The sequence below is a fragment of the Gallus gallus genome, chromosome 4, assembly GCF_016699485.2.
Source record: "Gallus gallus isolate bGalGal1 chromosome 4, bGalGal1.mat.broiler.GRCg7b, whole genome shotgun sequence".
Classification (NCBI taxonomy): domain Eukaryota; kingdom Metazoa; phylum Chordata; class Aves; order Galliformes; family Phasianidae; genus Gallus; species Gallus gallus.
In genome coordinates this window covers 2,201,464-2,217,815 of record NC_052535.1, presented here as the reverse complement: position 1 = coordinate 2,217,815, position 16,352 = coordinate 2,201,464, and the positions used below count along the sequence as shown (strand labels likewise).

At 48.7% G+C, this 16,352-nt stretch overlaps 1 protein-coding gene and 1 long non-coding RNA gene across 8 annotated transcripts in view; one reads left to right on the top strand and one right to left on the bottom strand.

Moving 5' to 3' along the window:
• Positions 1 to 4,466, bottom strand: part of LOC121110551 — a 14,719-nt gene extending 10,253 nt beyond the window's left edge. Inside the window, exons 1-3 of one of the 3 annotated variants that reach the window (XR_005859748.1) lie at positions 4,239 to 4,466; positions 1,390 to 1,501; positions 455 to 1,286 (exon numbers count right to left, since the gene is read on the bottom strand). This is a non-coding gene — a long non-coding RNA (uncharacterized LOC121110551). Of the gene's footprint in view, positions 1 to 454; positions 1,928 to 4,238 lie in introns of those variants that run through there. The other 2 variants (XR_005859746.1, XR_005859747.1) reach the window with 2 other exon arrangements.
• The window catches only part of RHOG2 (RHOG family member 2), an 18,118-nt gene extending 1,900 nt beyond the window's left edge, over positions 1 to 16,218 (top strand). Inside the window, exons 7-14 of one of the 5 annotated variants that reach the window (XM_040698785.2) lie at positions 350 to 420; positions 537 to 639; positions 1,922 to 2,041; positions 2,379 to 2,441; positions 3,535 to 4,107; positions 4,643 to 4,782; positions 10,010 to 10,080; positions 11,944 to 16,218. In XM_040698785.2, coding sequence (XP_040554719.1) covers positions 350 to 420; positions 537 to 639; positions 1,922 to 2,041; positions 2,379 to 2,441; positions 3,535 to 3,828 — 651 coding nt within the window. In that variant the 3' untranslated portion in view covers positions 3,829 to 4,107; positions 4,643 to 4,782; positions 10,010 to 10,080; positions 11,944 to 16,218. Of the gene's footprint in view, positions 1 to 349; positions 421 to 536; positions 640 to 1,921; positions 2,042 to 2,378; positions 2,442 to 3,534; positions 4,108 to 4,642; positions 4,783 to 10,009; positions 10,081 to 11,943 lie in introns of those variants that run through there. The other 4 variants (NM_001012536.4, XM_015278226.4, XM_015278227.4 and 1 more) reach the window with 4 other exon arrangements.
• Positions 16,219 to 16,352: the final 134 nt, after the last annotated feature.

The window sequence follows — 16,352 nt, the reverse complement described above, 5'->3', positions numbered from 1 at the left end:
TGACACACTGAGGGAAGGAGGAGAAGGGGCAGGACAGACAAGCATCCCTCTCGTGCTTAGGGATGATGAGAGCAGTCTTCTGCAGTGGCCAAAGCACCCACCTGCTGGGCAGCCCTGTGCTGTGCAGGGAGGTGGCATTATGGGGGTGCTGCAGCGGGGATATGTCCTGGCAGAAGCTGGATGCTGTTGGCACAGAGCAGGGACTGACACCAGCCGTGGTCCTCTCAGACACTGCACTCTGGTGAAGGGGTGACAATGGGCACCACCACGGGAATGGGCAGAAGCCCAGCTGTGCTGCCGTGCCGTGCTGGAGGAACAGCCAAGGGCTGCCTCTGCTTTTTTCCCACAGATCTACCAGGGCCCAGAAAGCAACACAGAGGTTTGTACTTTCCACCCTGGCGTTCCTGTCTTCCATGAGGGGTAAGAAACCATCCTTTAATGGGAACAAGCTCACCCTGCCACGTGCTGGGAGTGGTCTGTGCAGTCCTGTCCCTGTGGGCTCCGGCTCCCCGCTCAGGCAGCCCTGCTCCCCCCAGGATGAAGTACTGGAGCTGCTGTGGGATCAGAACGACGGACTTCAGTGCCTTCCTGGAGCAGCCGGGCTGCAGCACGGGGCGGCACTGCTGGATGGGAAAGGCGGTAAGGGATGGGAAAGCAGTAGGGGAGCTCTTGGGCAGGTGGCTGCCATGAGGAGAGCCCTTAATTGGCACTTCAGGTGTGATCTTCCCCCCGTTCTGCATTAACATCTAATTCTTTTAATTATCATAATTGCCCACGCATGACTGGATCAGGGTTTGAATGCGTAATCTTCACTCATCTGTTGTTTAAAACACTGCCTCTTCATTCACACAACCTGTCAGCTCTCACGCCCGTGGCATGTGTGCAATAGGAAGCTGGAGGAGGGCTGCCTCTGCCTTTGCTTCAGTGCAGCCTACAGTGCTGCTGCACAGGAACAGGCAGCTGAGCACAGGAAAAGCCCTGCAAAAATCCCCCAGAAGTTTTGGCGGATGTCTGCAAACGGCTGCAGTTGTTTATTGTGAAGCCTTCTTTCTGCAGCTGCTTCACAGGAGGGACCTCATCCACACAGCAATTTGGTGCTGTGGCAGGGCAACGGGGGGAAGGTGCCAATTCACAGCTGTGTGTGCGAGAGCTTCCCTTGGCTGGCAACAGGCTGGAGCTGGGAAAATTGCAACAAAACAACCAAGGATATCTCTGGAAGTGCACCACGTTCCTCTGAGCTCCCCTCTGAGAGCTCAGGATGTTCTCTGTCCTGAGCAGAAAACATGCTGGGGATAAAAGGGAGGCTGCTTTAACAGGGAGTTGTTTGTTGTCCCCACACAGTGAATTAATTGTGATGTTGTAGTGCGAATGTTTTGTGCAAATTGCTACCTGAGTTAGGGGCTGGGATTCCTCCTCGCTGTTACTCTGGCTGCCGTGGTGGTGGCTGCAGTAGGGTCTGTCTCCTGGTGATGCTCAGAAATGCCTGGCGGGGCCAAAGTTCCTGTGGGAGAAAGGTGAGCAGTTGGGCCACAAACTCAGCGTGTTGGCATCATCCACATCCAGCGATGGTCCCCCCGTTGCCCTCCAGACCATGCTTTCTGGATGTGCCCAATGCCTGCTCCTGATGTGAGCTTGGGCACTGCAGAGTGACTCTAGAACAAGGGGATGTCTCTGGTCTTTACACTTCTGGAGCAACCCCAAGCACAGTATAGATGTTCCGTGTTCATGGTGCAGTCTGGCGGGGGCTGCCCACCCTCACATGAACCACCTCCCCTTGAAAACGTGCACCAGATGCATGGTTTGCCTGTGCTCTGACACCACCGTCAGCCAGCACTCTGCAAAAGAGAGTCAGTGAAAGAGCATCCTTCAGCACAAACATCCCCTCTGCTGTCTACGCACCACCAGCTTCTCTCCCTGACAGGACAAGAAGGCGGTGTCATGCAGGCAGGACTGGCACCAAACCAGCAGCCAAGTGGTGGTGACAATCTATGGCAAGAACCCTCTGCCCACCCTCAGCAGTGTGAAGGCCAACCGCACTGTGGTGAGTGAGGCTGAGAGAGCTGGCTGGGGCACACGGTGTGCCCTGCCTTTCATGGCATATTGATGAGCCAAGAGCTGGGTGGGTTGCTGGCACTCTTCAATCCCTGCTTGGTCGACAGCTGGGGTCAGCACTCCCAACGCTCCTTGGGTTGGTGGCAGGGGTGGTCCCACGCCGTAGGGATGGGGGTAAAAGTCAGCTGTTGAAGGGATCAGCAGACTGTTAGACTGCAGCTGGGATGTGGGAGGCATTACGGTGCTGGAAGGCAGCTGCACTGTCCGGGGAACAGCTCTGGAAGTGCTGTGCTGCCCACAAAGATAATTTTTTGTTGATCTTTCAGCTTGAAGTTCACGTCATCTTCGAAGGGAATAAGATTTTCCAGGCAGAACTCGATCTCTGGGGGGTAAGATCCTGTTTACTTTGATTTCCCTGGTCAGAAATCTGCAGTGCGTGCTGCTGGAGAAGCTTTGCAGCCCCAAACACAGGCTCTCCGTAAAGAAAATGATTCCCTGTGTCTTCTCAGGCTTCTGAAAAAGCAGCAAAATGGTTGCTGCTACAATTTCTTCACAGCCCCTCCTGTGCATGCAGCGCGAGGAAGACTTTAATTGCATTATCATGCAGAAGCGCTGCGACCCGTGGGACTCTGCTGTTTGCCGAGCACAGGCTGGTGTATCTGTGGAACAAACAGCCATTTCACAGTCCCTCCCTTGGTGTTATTTGCTGCCAGCTCCTGAAGCCCTGCAGAGAACACAGATCCATCGCTGCTGTTGCAGCAGAGTGGATTCGTTTATCTCCAGAGCTGCAGTTTTCAATAGCGGCAAAGGCTGATGGGGAAATTATGCTTTTCTCTATTGATCCTGTATGGGTAGCAATCCCCACGAGCCATGTCAGGGCTGTGCCTGGCTGCTCCGTGCTACCTGAAGCACTGTGGCTGCTCTTTTAAACACTGCCTCAGCGCTGGCTCATTGCTGGGACTGCCTGGGAGCCAGAATGCCCACGCGTGGGCATTTGCAGCCATCTCTGCTAGGGGCCGTGAGCAGAGCCTTGCTGGTGTTTGCACCACCCGATCCTTGACCGAGGGCAGAGCCGAGTGTTGCTGCTGGCTCTGCAGGCGTTCTGGATTTGCTTCTCCTCGAACCTGGCTCAGCCCCTGCATTTTCTGAAGCCACTCAAAGGGCAAAGCCTCACTCTCCAGTTTCTCAGCCGCTCGCTGGCTGCAGAGGAGCAGCGAGGCTCGGCAGTTTGCACGTCCCCTCCTCGCCTTTATTCCCGGTGCCCGTGTCCCCTCTGCAGCGGTTGTCCTGCAGGGCCACCTGTGTCTCACAGGAGGGCCGTAAGGGAGCCTGGCACCGACACTGGTGAGCGGCTCTCCTCCTGCTCTGCCTGCTCAGCAGGACAGGGCTTTCCTCTTTGCTGGTGCGGCACGGCTCACACACGAAGGGAGGACGGCTGTGCGCTGCCAGCCCTCGTTTCCCCACACTCTGCCCTCTCTCCAGGTCATCGAAGCAGAGAAGAGCTTTGTGAGCATGGTTCCCACCAAGGTGGAGATCGCGCTCCGTAAGGCCAACCCCGGGGCCTGGGCCAGGCTGGAGCACCCCCAGAGCAAGGCCTGCGCTCAGGGCGAGCCGGAGAAGGCGGCGGTCAGCACAGAGGAGCCCGAGGACGACTCGGACGACAGCCTGAGCTGGTCGGAGGAGGACGAAGAGGTGGAAGCAGCCGACGGCGCGGCGCCGCTGAGGGGCTTTGGCGAGAGCTCTGCGAGAGCAGACGGAGCCCTGAGCAGCCCGTAGCTCTCACAAGGGACAAGCAATAAAAACACAAAGCGAAGGCTACACGGCGACATTACTGAGATGTGGGGGCGTTTCCCGCCCGCCCCCCTTCCCGCTCGCGCTGAGGCGGAGCCGTCGAGACGACGTCGCTCAGCCGGAGCGCCCCCCCGCCGCATCGAGCGCCCCCTTGCGGGCCCGCCGGCGTAACGCTGCGCCTGCGCGTTGCGCATGCGCGCGGTGGGGCGCGGCCGGTTCGCGGGTTCGCCGCCCCGGGAGCAGCGGCCGCCGGCGGCGCGTGAGGTGAGCGGGGGGCGGCAGCGGCTGCGCGGCGTTTTGACTCGTCCGTCGCCCGCCTCGGGGCGCTAAACGGGCAGCCCGCGGGGGGAGCGAGGCCCTCTCGTCGCCCTGAGGGCGTTTCGCGGCGGTTTTACCTCATGGCCGTGGGGAACGGGGGCGGGGGGCGGCCGCTGTCACCGCGGGGGCGGCCGTTCCCTCAGGGCGCGGGGCGGCCGTGCCGCGTGTGGGGCTGCGGCGCCTGAGGGGCGCGGGGGCGGCGGGAGCGGCTCCGAAACGCGCGGCCCGGGGCGGTGCGCGCCCCGAGGGGGGATCGGGCTGCGGGCCCCGGAGGTGAATCGCTTTACGCGGGGGTTGCGCGCAGGGGAAGCGGACGGGAGCTGCGGTGCTTCGGAGCGCGCTCGCCTCCGGCCCGGTTTCCTGCCGAGAGATGTACAGGAAGTGCGGACGGCCCCGCGCGCTGCTCCGCCGCTTTCCCCTTCCGCAGGGCCGGGCCGGGCTGCGCTCATCGCGGTGCGAACTGCGGGTTGTTCCTTCGCAGGGCCGCGGAGCAGCGGTGACGTTCGGTCCCTTCGCACCAACCGGCGGCGTTGCGGCCCCGTGGAGAGCGCGAAGCGGGAGGGAAGCGCGGCCTCAACGCGCCCTCCCGGCCCTCTGCGGCGGAGTGCTCGCTGGGTTCAGGTATTGTCTCAACAAAGGGCCGCTGTGGAGATCTGTGTCGCGAGTGTAGCTCTTCTCAACGTATCTAAACTTTCAGCGCGTTCTGCGGCGAGGAATTGCGAGCTCAGGCTGCCACAGGAAGCCCTACCTGTTATCTCCGATTTGACTTGATGCCCCTTTGTTCTTTTCGAAAGAACCAATGGATACTCAGCATGTTTGCTCTTTATAAACACTTGCGATTTTCACCGTGTCTACTCTGAGTCATAAAAAGAACCCCAGTCTTTGAACGCTTTTGCTCTTTTTGTGTGCCCTCTGCTTGCGGCGTGCATCCTGTGCTGCAGTGCAGTGCTCCCTGTGCCTGCTTCATTGGGTGCTCGGCCCAACCTTGTTTTTTGGCTCTAAATACCTTAAGCTCTCTTCTCTGCTATGCTATTAGTGCTGGGCGTGAAGGCTGTTGTTACCTGGTTTGTCACATAGGGAACTTAGGGCTGGGAGACAGTATTTGTCATTTTGGCTTTCGAGCTGTTTCCATTCACAAAAGAAGCTTTGAAGTATTCTCCATCAGCGGAACCTTATGGAGATGTTGGAATGAAGTCTGTGGTTTGCAATTAGTAGGAAGAAAATGAATACGCAGTTTGATTTGCTTATGTGATGAGATGGTGATGGTTCTACAGTGCTAAAGGTTTTCGTGCTGTTTGAGGCCATGTGTTAAGAGAAGTTTCACATCTGTAAGAGGAGTATTTTATGTCTTTGCTTTGCAGTCCTGCATGTGTAGGTCTGGTGAATGGCTGAGAGGTTCCTTTGTAATGAGAGGAGCTTCTGCTGACTTTTTAGAAGCCTGGTAGCTGATGCAAAGGAGTGGCAGATACTGCAATACTGTAGCCATGATCAAATACACGCTTACTGTGTGCTTTAACTTGTGTCTTAGTTGTATCAAGGCTATTTAAAGAGACTTCTGAAGGCTACTGCTGATTGAGCAAGGCCATTTTGTTTGTTTGTTTTACTTCCCTGTGAAATTTAAGGGTGGAGGAGGAGAAACAGAGAAAACAAAAGAGAATCAAGGAGGTGTGAGTGCCTTTTTTTTTTTTTTTTAAGGAAAAAGGCCAGGTTTTCCCGGTGGACACATTTCCCCTCTGATACAGCAGTGGCTTTCTTCCAACTTGTCTTCAAAATAAAATGTTTATAGTCTGTCATTGAACGCCAGGTGACAAAAGATGATAGGAAAGCAGACACAGTGCTGCTGTTGTTTGTTTGATTTTCCCCACCTCAAATCAAAATGAGGGGAACTGTAACTGGATGTGTTATTTATCCAGCAGTGTGGTTGGTTCTCCTCATCGAGTTGGTCTCTGAGGCACTGCCTTTTTCTCTTCATTTTTAAACCACCTGTAATGAATAAATCTACAGAGGGTGGGAAGGACCGTAAACTGCTCACTTTTCCTGAGCTGTGTGAAGCCAGCAGTCCTGGTCTTGTACCTTTATCGTGATCATCTTCGAAGCACATCACTCACGGGTGTTTAAATACGTCCTGAAAGGCACTGGTGACAAATCCATGCTTTTGTATGAGGAAAACCATTTTTAATACCCCGCAGCTTCTGCTTACGGCAGGATACATTTTGTTTCATGTCGTGGGGATTTAGATATCTACAGATGTTCTAGTTTGTAGTTCCTGTACAGCTGCACCTCAGCGCAGTGTTATTTCACAGCTGTGCAGCTGTTTTACTGGCTTGTTTCTAATGAACTGCAATCTTGGCTTCGTAGAACTTAAGCTCATTGACATTTGGTTGCTCGTGTCAGATACCCTTAACATTTGTATTGTGAGGGTACTGCTGTATTGAGATTTGTGTGGTTGAGGTGCCCAAACAGCTCATGTGGAACAAAGTTACAAAGTTTTCTCCACTGTTCCCTAAGAAATACTGATTGCAAAGCTTATATGTCATCCCTAGAAAACAAACAAAACAGCACATAAACCAATTCCAGCCTAATTTGACAGGGGTATTGGTCTTCAAAATGTTACATGGAAGGTTTTGAGTAGTTTCTTTTGGTTTTGAAACCTCTTTGTGTGTGTGTGTGTGTGTGTGTGTAAAGAAGAGGAAGGCCTTTACAGTGTCCACACTGAAGGAAGAAGCAGTGATAATTGTGCTCATGTTAGACGTCAGCAATGTGTGCATGGAACTGAACCTGAAAGTGGAGAGCTGCAGAAAGCAAGCTCCCCTGGTTCTGCTGCTCACAAAACAGGCTCACGGGCTGCGGGCTCCTGCTGCACTGCTGAGATCCTCTCCTGGTTAATGTTTCCTCCTCTCTGTTTCTGCCCTGGCCACTGTGTTGTGTGTCCAGGTAAATGGGAGGACAGAAAGCAGCGTGGAAACTTTGAAAGGCATTCAGAAGTCCAAGTAGGTCATTCATTGCTGAAGCAATGGTCAGGGCATTAGGGATGAGATCTCCTATTTAGCCTTTTTTTCACTCTTTCTTGGCACGCATGCTGAAAGTTTGGCACTTGTCCACTTGTTTGGCGCTCGCCTAAAACAATGGAGAGTAAACTGAGCTGTTATGGAATAGGAACACAGCCTTGATTAGGCTGCTGAAAGCCCCTTTATCCCTCCTGTCAGAGAGGGAGGATAAGTCACACAGATCAGAAATCTTTTAAACTCCTTTGCATGGGTGAGGATGGTAGGATATAGTTTCAAGCTGCCTTGTCCTCCCAGTTCACTGCTGAAAGGTTCTCCCTGATTTCTCCTATGGACAGCATGAATCATCTCCGATCTAGTTTGTGTTACTGGAAGATGAGCTATTAAGTTGTTTAGATTTCTGGACTTCTGCTTGCTCCTGATAAGGCGGTATCAGACTTGTGTGGCTGCAAAACAGGGAGGGATTGATCAAAGGTGATGGCTGAATAGAACAAAGCAGCTCGGTACAGGCGACCTTTGCTGTACTCCAGGTGCTTTTTCTTCACGTGGTTTGGCCAAAACAGGGCCCATCCAAACTGGATAGAGGAGTTGAAGACCTGACAAGCTCTATGAAAATGAGCTTATCAAAGAGCAATGATCAAAGTTAAAATCCACCCAGAAGAGGCATTTAGCGTTAACGCAGCGAGAGCAGGGACATCCTGCTAAGAAATAGTTCCCCATTCCGAGAATTTTTCAAAGTGCTATGAAAAAAAAACTGCAAGTCTAGAAAGCCCCAAATGAGCTCAGGTTCTTCTTTACTCTCTCCTGTCATTTTTTTTTCTCCCTTCTTTTCAACGGAGAGGGAACTTCTTTCAGAAGTGCTGAGGAGAAGGTCTAGAAGTTGTTTCTTTCCCTCAGCGATGTTTTGATGGAGCATGGAGGAGTTCAGTGATGTTGCTTATGGTGGCTGTGGGGAGGTGGAGCCCAGGGAGTGAATTTCCCCAGCAAGTGTCCCACGTTACAGGAGCGCGAGCTGTCCGCACTAAGGATAGCAGAGAATGTGTAATTAGGTCAGAACAGCTCTGCAGACAATGCCTCAACACGCAGATTGAGATCTTGCACATTCCAAAGGAGGCACCAGGTGTGCAGAGCGCGCTTTGCAGTATCCTCTGAGAGGAAAACTAACCTGAACTGGAATGCCCGTTTGGAAATTCAGAGACACTGATGAAGAAAGAAAGAACTCATCTGTGTGGTTTTGTACAGCGCTGCTTTGTGGGGTGGTGGATTTCATGCTTTTTTTCTTGCTTCGTTCCAAATGATTCCCATTCTACCATAACTGTTAGAACTCTCCGTGTTCTGGTGTTCTCCTGCCTAAGCTGTAATCAAAGTGCTGGCACGGCGAAGCAACCAGAATTACTTCTCTCACTACTTTGGACTTTCTGTTGACTCCTTTCCCTTGCCAAGTAACCTTTAAACTTCACTTTGAAGCTTGTGCCTAACTTTCTGTTTCTATATTCTGCGCCTTGCTTTTGATGTGTTCATCTGTATTTCCCCCCCCCCCCTTTTTTTTTCTTTTTTTCAGTTCTCCTTTTTTACCCACTGTACATGGAATTTCACTCTCCCTACACCTGCTCGCATCCTACAGGTTTCTCAATGGTGTCAGCTTCCTTCTACGTTTTCTTTTGATTAACTTCTCTGGATTCAGTATTTCACTGCTAATTCCTGTACCTTGGTGGGCGTTTGTTTCTCTGTCTGCAAATGCCACACACGATTCCTTTCAGCTAAGAGGACCTACTTGAAAGGAGCCCTGCAGGGACGCATACTTAGGAGCCCACAGGCTCTTTAATCATCTTTGTGTAATTCATACTTAGCCTGGTGCTTTGGCACATTTGCATGGAGTTGCTTCCTGTTACAACTGTTGCTCTCCTAAAATTGAAGCTCTAGTCAGGTAATTCAAGATATTAATGCAGTAATTGCATTAATCCTCCCAGCTTTTTTTGTTACCTTAGGACTGTGTTCCAAACTGAAAGCTCCAATGACCTCTTAAATAAAGACCCAACAAAAATAATCTTTGAATTGAGAACTTTTTAAATGAGATTGAATCAAGCTATTCTATCTACTGATAGTATGAGGTGATGTGACATTATAGTGCACCAGTATATGAAACTGCCTATGTTGTGTTTCGCTACCGGTGCAATGGCCCTCTGGAGTGAGTATCAGCCTATGCTGCGGGCAGATAATGATGCAATTCTGGGCTACTTTGCCTTCCTGTGAGACATTCTGTTTGGAAAGTAATAGGTGAGCCCTCGGGGGAGCTCGTGGTTTGTGTTTCAAAGAGAGCAATAGCACCAATGGGGTTCCTCTGTTCTGTGGTTCGTTTCTGCCATTCCACCATTGCCTTGGCTGCACCAGAGCTGCTGGTGCTGTTGGGTACAGTGGATGACAGAACTGCTCAGCCTTTCTGGGTCACTTAAGAGGGTGGCGTGCTGTCTGCTGGGCAGGGACACGGGCCCTGGGGATGTCTGAGGGCTGTGATGGTGACAAGTGTGTCAGAGCAGGTCGTGGTCTGCCCTGCAGGGAGAGCGGAAGCAGAATTTAGGACAGTGGGCTACAGCTGCATCGTTAGATACAGCAGTGTTATGGCATTCAGATACACCCCTTCTTTTTTCACAGTTCTGCAATGCTTGGACCCTCTGTGCTAGGAGCAGTGTTCAACCTGTTAATGGAAAAATGCTAAAAATGTTTAATTTGTAATGCTTTCAGCAGCTTTATTTCTAACAGAGTTTTAACGTTGGGTTTTGCAAAAGCAATGAATGTTCTTAAGCCTCTAATTTGACAGATTTTACTTTTTTTTTTTCTTCTAGCCCCGTTAAATGAAAATCTTGGTGCAACTGATTGGGAATAATATATGCGGTCCTGCTGTTGGCTCTTGCTGGTCAGTGCTGTTCTTCTTACTGATTACCTTTACGATTTCTAATTGTGTGCATATTTCTTTACTTTCGACTGTAGCCATGAAGTGAGGTGACACATATTTTTGGTGTATGATGAAATGCACGCGTATGCTTTTCTTCTAAAGCTCAAAAGTATCTGCCAGATTGCATTTCAGGGAATTCATGATGTCTTAGCAGTTTCAATCCTGCCATTTTCAAACAGGAAAACTGCTTCTGTGTCTTCCTCCTGCTTGTTTCTTCTAATCCCATCACATACCCTGCTCAGCCTTTCTGATGTGAAGTTTCTGTGCTGCTTTCCACAGCCAATTGTTTTTTGAATAGCAAGTATGTACATATTGATACCTCCCCAAGCACTGTATGTTATGGTAACCAAAGTCAGTATCAGTCTCCAGAGTTGCCTGTTGCAGTGCCAAAGCTTAAGGCAGTTTATTTCCAGCTAGCAAAGAGAAATCATGTGTGCTCCCAGTGGGAAGATAGCATTATATAGATACAGACTGTGTCAGAAAGGACAAAGCTAGATTTAATAGTAACAAGCTGTTGATTTGTTTGGATGGTCTTGAAGGGGAGGTTGGAGGGAAGGAATTTTGTGATTATTTTTTTTTATTAGAGAAGTACTTGACTTGCTTATTTTCACGTTCCCTGCACAGTGTGGATGCTGTTGGAGCTATGATTTTTTCTGGAATGCACAATATATTTCCTCCCACTATTTGTTTGTTTGAAGCAGCATATTTAGTGCTGGTTGTGAGTTGGGGATTACTGATAGTACCCCAAAGGCATTTGGGTGAGAAGGCAGATGCAAGTTCTTTCTTGCTCAGGCGAGCAGTGGAAGCTCCAGCACAGAGATGTGCAGCAAATGACTGTGCTTGTAGTTGTTCCATAGTACTTATGAACAAGTATATGAAAGTTCCTGTAATAAATGCTTAGAATGAATTGAGTTTTAGGCTGCATGCATTTAATGATGAAACCTACTCTTTACGTATCAGAAACAGGATAAGAAAGCCTTTAAGGGACGTGTATCTCAAGGAACGTTTCCACGGCCTGCCCAGGAAGGCTGTTTGATTGCTGATCTTTTGCACCGTGTGTTTTTTCTAATACTCTATATAAGCTTTCTTTATTTTACTTCAAGCCTATTAAGTTCTGCTTGTTCTGTCACCAATTAGAGAGAATAATCTGTTCTTGGCTTCTTTAGAAAAATTCTTTATGTATACTAATCTGGATACCATTTCTTGTTATATTTCAAATAACAGCTTTTCTTGTGTATGCTACTGTCTGAACTTCTCATCCTGAATAACGTAGTTACTCGAGGTCTGATTGACTGTGAGTTGAGTGAATTATTGTAGTAAACAGTAACAGTGCAGCCCAGCAACTGGTGTCTTGGCTTATTCCATCATTTTTGGACTTCTCTTTGTGATAAACTGACTGGAAGTACTGTACGTAGGCAATAAGTGTCAATTTAGAGTGCGTGTGGATGGACTTACCAACAATAAGAGAGTATGTTGTTATAGGGCCTGAGGCCACACTTTTCTGCTTGCAGGTACTTCCCAAGGACTTGTCCCTTTTGCCTGTGGGAAACTGTCTGGTCGTAAGGCAGCACTGTGGGAATTTGGCTAATTTGTCCTTCTGTGGTTGGAAAGCAGCCAGTTGTCACAGAGCTTTCAACTTGTTGCATCTCTGTTTCACTATTGTCTTCCTAGCCTCTAAGCTCTTCATTATGGCTTCCAAGGCACTGAGCGTGTCTGGCTGCGATAAGAAATTGTTAGCGGTGTTAAAAACACTTGCAAAAGCATCTATTTAAAATGACTTTCATGGAGCGTGCTTTTCCTAACTTGTTTTCTTGCTTTGTGCAGGACTTTGTATCTGGGTAAAGAATGCAGACTATAAAGTGCGTAGTTGTTGGAGATGGTGCTGTGGGAAAAACTTGTCTTCTCATCAGCTATACCACCAATGCCTTCCCAGAAGAGTACATCCCTACTGTGTTTGACAACTATAGTGCCCAAATGACTGTTGATGGCCGGACGGTTAGCCTGAATCTCTGGGACACTGCAGGCCAGGAGGAATATGACCGTCTGCGCACACTCTCATATCCTCAAACCAATGTATTTGTCATCTGTTTCTCCATTGGCAGCCCGTCTTCCTATGCAAATGTGAGGCACAAGTGGCATCCTGAAGTTTCTCACCACTGTCCTAATGTTCCCATTCTTTTAGTGGGCACGAAGAGAGACTTGAGAAACGACCTGGAAACAGTTAAAAAGTTAAAAGAGCAAAGCTTGGCTCCCACTACCCCACAACAGGGGACTTCACTGGCTAAACAAATCGGAGCAGTCAAATATTTGGAGTGCTCAGCATTGAATCAGGAGGGTGTTCGGGAGGTGTTTGCTGAAGCTGTGCGTGCAGTTCTTTATCCTGTGACAAAGAAGAACACAAGGAAATGTGTCTTATTGTAGTTACCTCGGATGATGGATGCTCAAAGTTGAATAGTGACTAGAATTTTGGAGGGCTTTTTAACGTGTTAAATTGAAGATTTGCGTCTTGCACTAACAGCTCTAAGCAGAAATGGTTTATGCAAAGAATATTCTTGCAGTCTTATTGCTTCAGGGAAACTGAAACAAAACTTCTTTTTTTCCAGCGGAGAGGTCAAATGTATACTTAATTTCTGAAGTTCCAGTCTCCAGCTTCTCCAGGGATCACTTGGCTTCTGTTCTTATTTAGTGGAGGGAAACAAAGGAAGGGACTTCTCTGAAACCCAACTTCTTTACTTTATAGCCACCAGTTGCTAGATTTGCTGGAAAGCACAAGTTCTGATAACTTTGCTTTAAGTCTAGGTGCTGTTTTTCCCATCTCTTAGTTACAGATCAAACTGGTTTGACAAATAGAAGTCTGGCTGTGCATTTGTTGTACTTTGCCAATCAGAGCTTGAAAACAATTTGTTTACATACAAAAATGCCGGAAATATTACTGAGATTTGCCTTAAAGTGAACTGTGATCATTTATGTGAAGAGTTAACAGAGATCAAATCCAATAAGCACGACCTAGGGAACACCTGCAAGTATTTTGTTAATAGAAGCAAATTCCTATTGCAAGGAACTTAGGATAATGATGAATCACTCAAATGAGAGATTTTAGTGCTGTTGAAATGGAGAGGTGGAAGAGCAGATTAGGTGCAAGCCTTCCGTAATCTCCTATACCAAGTTAAGGTTTTATTTCACTCTTCAAAGAGACTTTACACCCTGAGAATAAACTTAAAATTATCTTCCTGGGCTGACTGAGATAGTTGAGGTGACACTTATTCTCAAAGTGACTTTTTTCAGTGTGATCCTGCTTTCCCATTGATGACTCCCAGAGACTCGGGTAGAAGCCCATTTCATTTGTTCTTGAAAAGTTAATTGTTTCACTTTATCTTCTTGGAGTCACCCCCTGACATTTCACAGCAAATCCCTGTGTTGTTTGTTGGTGTTTTTGTTTTTGTTTTTGTTTTTTTTTTCTGGGAGATCATTGACAGAAAATGTGGAGGTTCTGTTTACAGGAAACAGAAGCATTGGTTTCTTCTGACGGTTCCAGTTAAGTTTGCCATGGTTAGTCAGTCACTGGATAGATTTACCTGGGCAATTTTCTCCCCCCTGCTAGGTAACCAGTTAGTATAAACTGTTTTAATGGAAGTTCTATTTATGTACTTCTCTAACTTTCTCTAGCAGCTCTAGTGAGTGGCAGCTGGCTGTGTACCTTTTCAGGATGTACACTGTTAGCTGTGTGTGATTCTGGGACCAGCTGAGGAGTGAGTGCATGAAACCTTCCTTAGTCTTAACCGTAGAGCTTGGTGGCATGAAAGCAGCATGCTTCAAAGATGCTTTGTATGAAACCAATGGTGCTGGACTGGGCTTTGTTGTCTGAGGTTGACAGTGCTGTCTTTGTCCAGATGCAGCCTCCATTGGTCATTCAGAACTTGCATCCTTGTGATTCTCACACATGAAACTGCACTGTGTATACCCTGGGCAGAAAAAAAAAAAAGCCTAATTTTAGCAAGAGAAGAGGAAATATAGCAACAAGGTTATTAGGGATCTTGAATTAATCTGACCTTGCTTTATCTGATACCAAAAAAAAAAAAAAAAAGAAAACCAACCTAAAAACCAACCAACCAAAACCCAAAACAAGGGGTAGATATGTTCATATTTGTGCCCTAATTCCCCTCTCTGAAGAGGATGTGCCTTTCTTCAGCTGGTGTAACTGATGCTGACACTAACTGCAACTTTTATGTATCTGATGTATGCTCATACAAGTACTGCTTCAGCAAACTGCAACCCATAGATAGCAACTGCAGTTAACCCAAATATGTGTGGCTGGTAAAGCACCACTGAGTTCCTAACATTGGTAGGCAACACCCAAATGCCTGTCATGCATGAATGTTTGCAGAAACCTGGAGACTTCTGCGTGTTTTTCTTCACCAGGTGCCGTTGTCTGGGATGTCTGCACCTTCTGCTCTTGCAGGAGTGCTGTTCCAGATGTGGCTCCACCTGCAGGCTGTGAGGGAGCAGGAGTGTTTCCATCAGGTGACCTCTACTCACCACGTTCTGCCTTTTAGTAGTAGGCCTTTAGCGTGGGCTTGACGTGCTGGCAGCAATTAATCCTGTGCCTTGTAATGCAAGATTATTTTCTGTAGGTAAATTTCAGTAACTGAGTAAATAGAGTTTATCATGTTTAAAATATATTTATTTAAGCCAGTGCACGTGTCTTTGTAATGCAGGTCAGGCCTATATCATCAGTCTAGTTACCCTGGTGCAAGCCCGTAACCTTTGCTTAACTCAGATGTACTTTAACTGCTCTTAAATAGGCTTTTAATGTCAACAACAGGCACCTCTTTTATTTGCAGTTTTGTACTGAAGCTACTACTGTTTTTAAAAGTTTTTACTTTTTTTTTTACGTACTGAAATCTCTTGGTTCTGCTATTCCTGGCTGGATGGCAGACGTTCTGCAGGTGAGGAGCTCTGGTTGCACACAGCCCATTTCTGTGGGCTCGCAGAGCAGCCGTCCTGGTGTGAACTGGAAGAGGGTACGGTGTGATGGGATCCTCCTACTTAACCGATTCATTTCAGTGGATTACGTTACTGATGACGCTATCCTGGAACGCTCTGTCCCCATCTAGATCACGTAATGAAAAGATTGCACAGCAGTACTGGGGAGATGGACACAACAGTGGTGGAACTGAGCAGAAAGTGAACTCGGAAGGACTTCAGAGGCTTTTTCCGGATTTCAGAGTACCTCATCAGCAGTCCTGTAGGTGCCTCGCATGTCTGTGCCTTTGGGGAGCAAAGCTCCTGCTGGTTGACAGCTCATTTATTCAGCCTCTCTTCTTCATGAGAATGACCTCCAGCAGCACACAGATGCACTGAGCTTTTCCATTCAGTGGGCATTCTCTCCGTTCAGAATCTTTCTTTTTTTAATTCCTCCACCTCTTGGTGCGTTTTATTGTACGTAGCGCAGCGCTTCACTCTACAATCCATTCCCCTCCTCCCACAGGCATTATTTTTCCCGTGGACAGGTGAGAACCACACCTCACACAATCACAAGGCTGCGCTCTGTTGGCAGCAGGTCAGGATACCGCCGAGTCACGCTGTGAGTTTCCCACACCATTCCAGATTTGTGTTTACTTCATGGAAACGCGCTCTGAACGCCATCGCTCACCGAGAGGCTCTGTGTGAGAAGACCAATTGTAACCTTTCAGCTCGCAAATCATTCCTGTGACACTCAGCATCCTTACGGTGCGGCTGTGGCCGTGCACGCCGCCTGGAGCAGCCCAGCAGTTGTGCTGTTCTGAGGGCATTCAGACGGAGAAGTGCTTTCTTGGTTTACAGCCGTAGCTATTTCTGTGGGATTCCTATTAGAGCAGCCTTACTGCTTGAGTGCTAACCCCGCTCTGCGGGACCCCGGTGCTGCGCTGGGCTCGCCTGGAGGAGCGGGCGCTGCGGGTTGGCTGTGACCCGGCCCCGCGCCTCTGCGTCTGGTACTGATACATACACTGGCGACTTGATTTTATACTATAAAAGGATTTGTATTACAGCTAACAGTTTTAAAAGATTTTTGTTTTTAAATTATGCAAAAATTAAATGGTAATAAAAATCTTCCTCATCCCTTTGGCTCTCGTTAATTCATTCCGCGGTTCGGATCCGCCCTCCTCTTCCTGCTCGGAGCTGTGCGCGGCGCGGCCGCCAGGAGGCGCTGTGGCGGCGCTGTCGCCTTCAGCGCATCGCCCACTTCCGCTTCC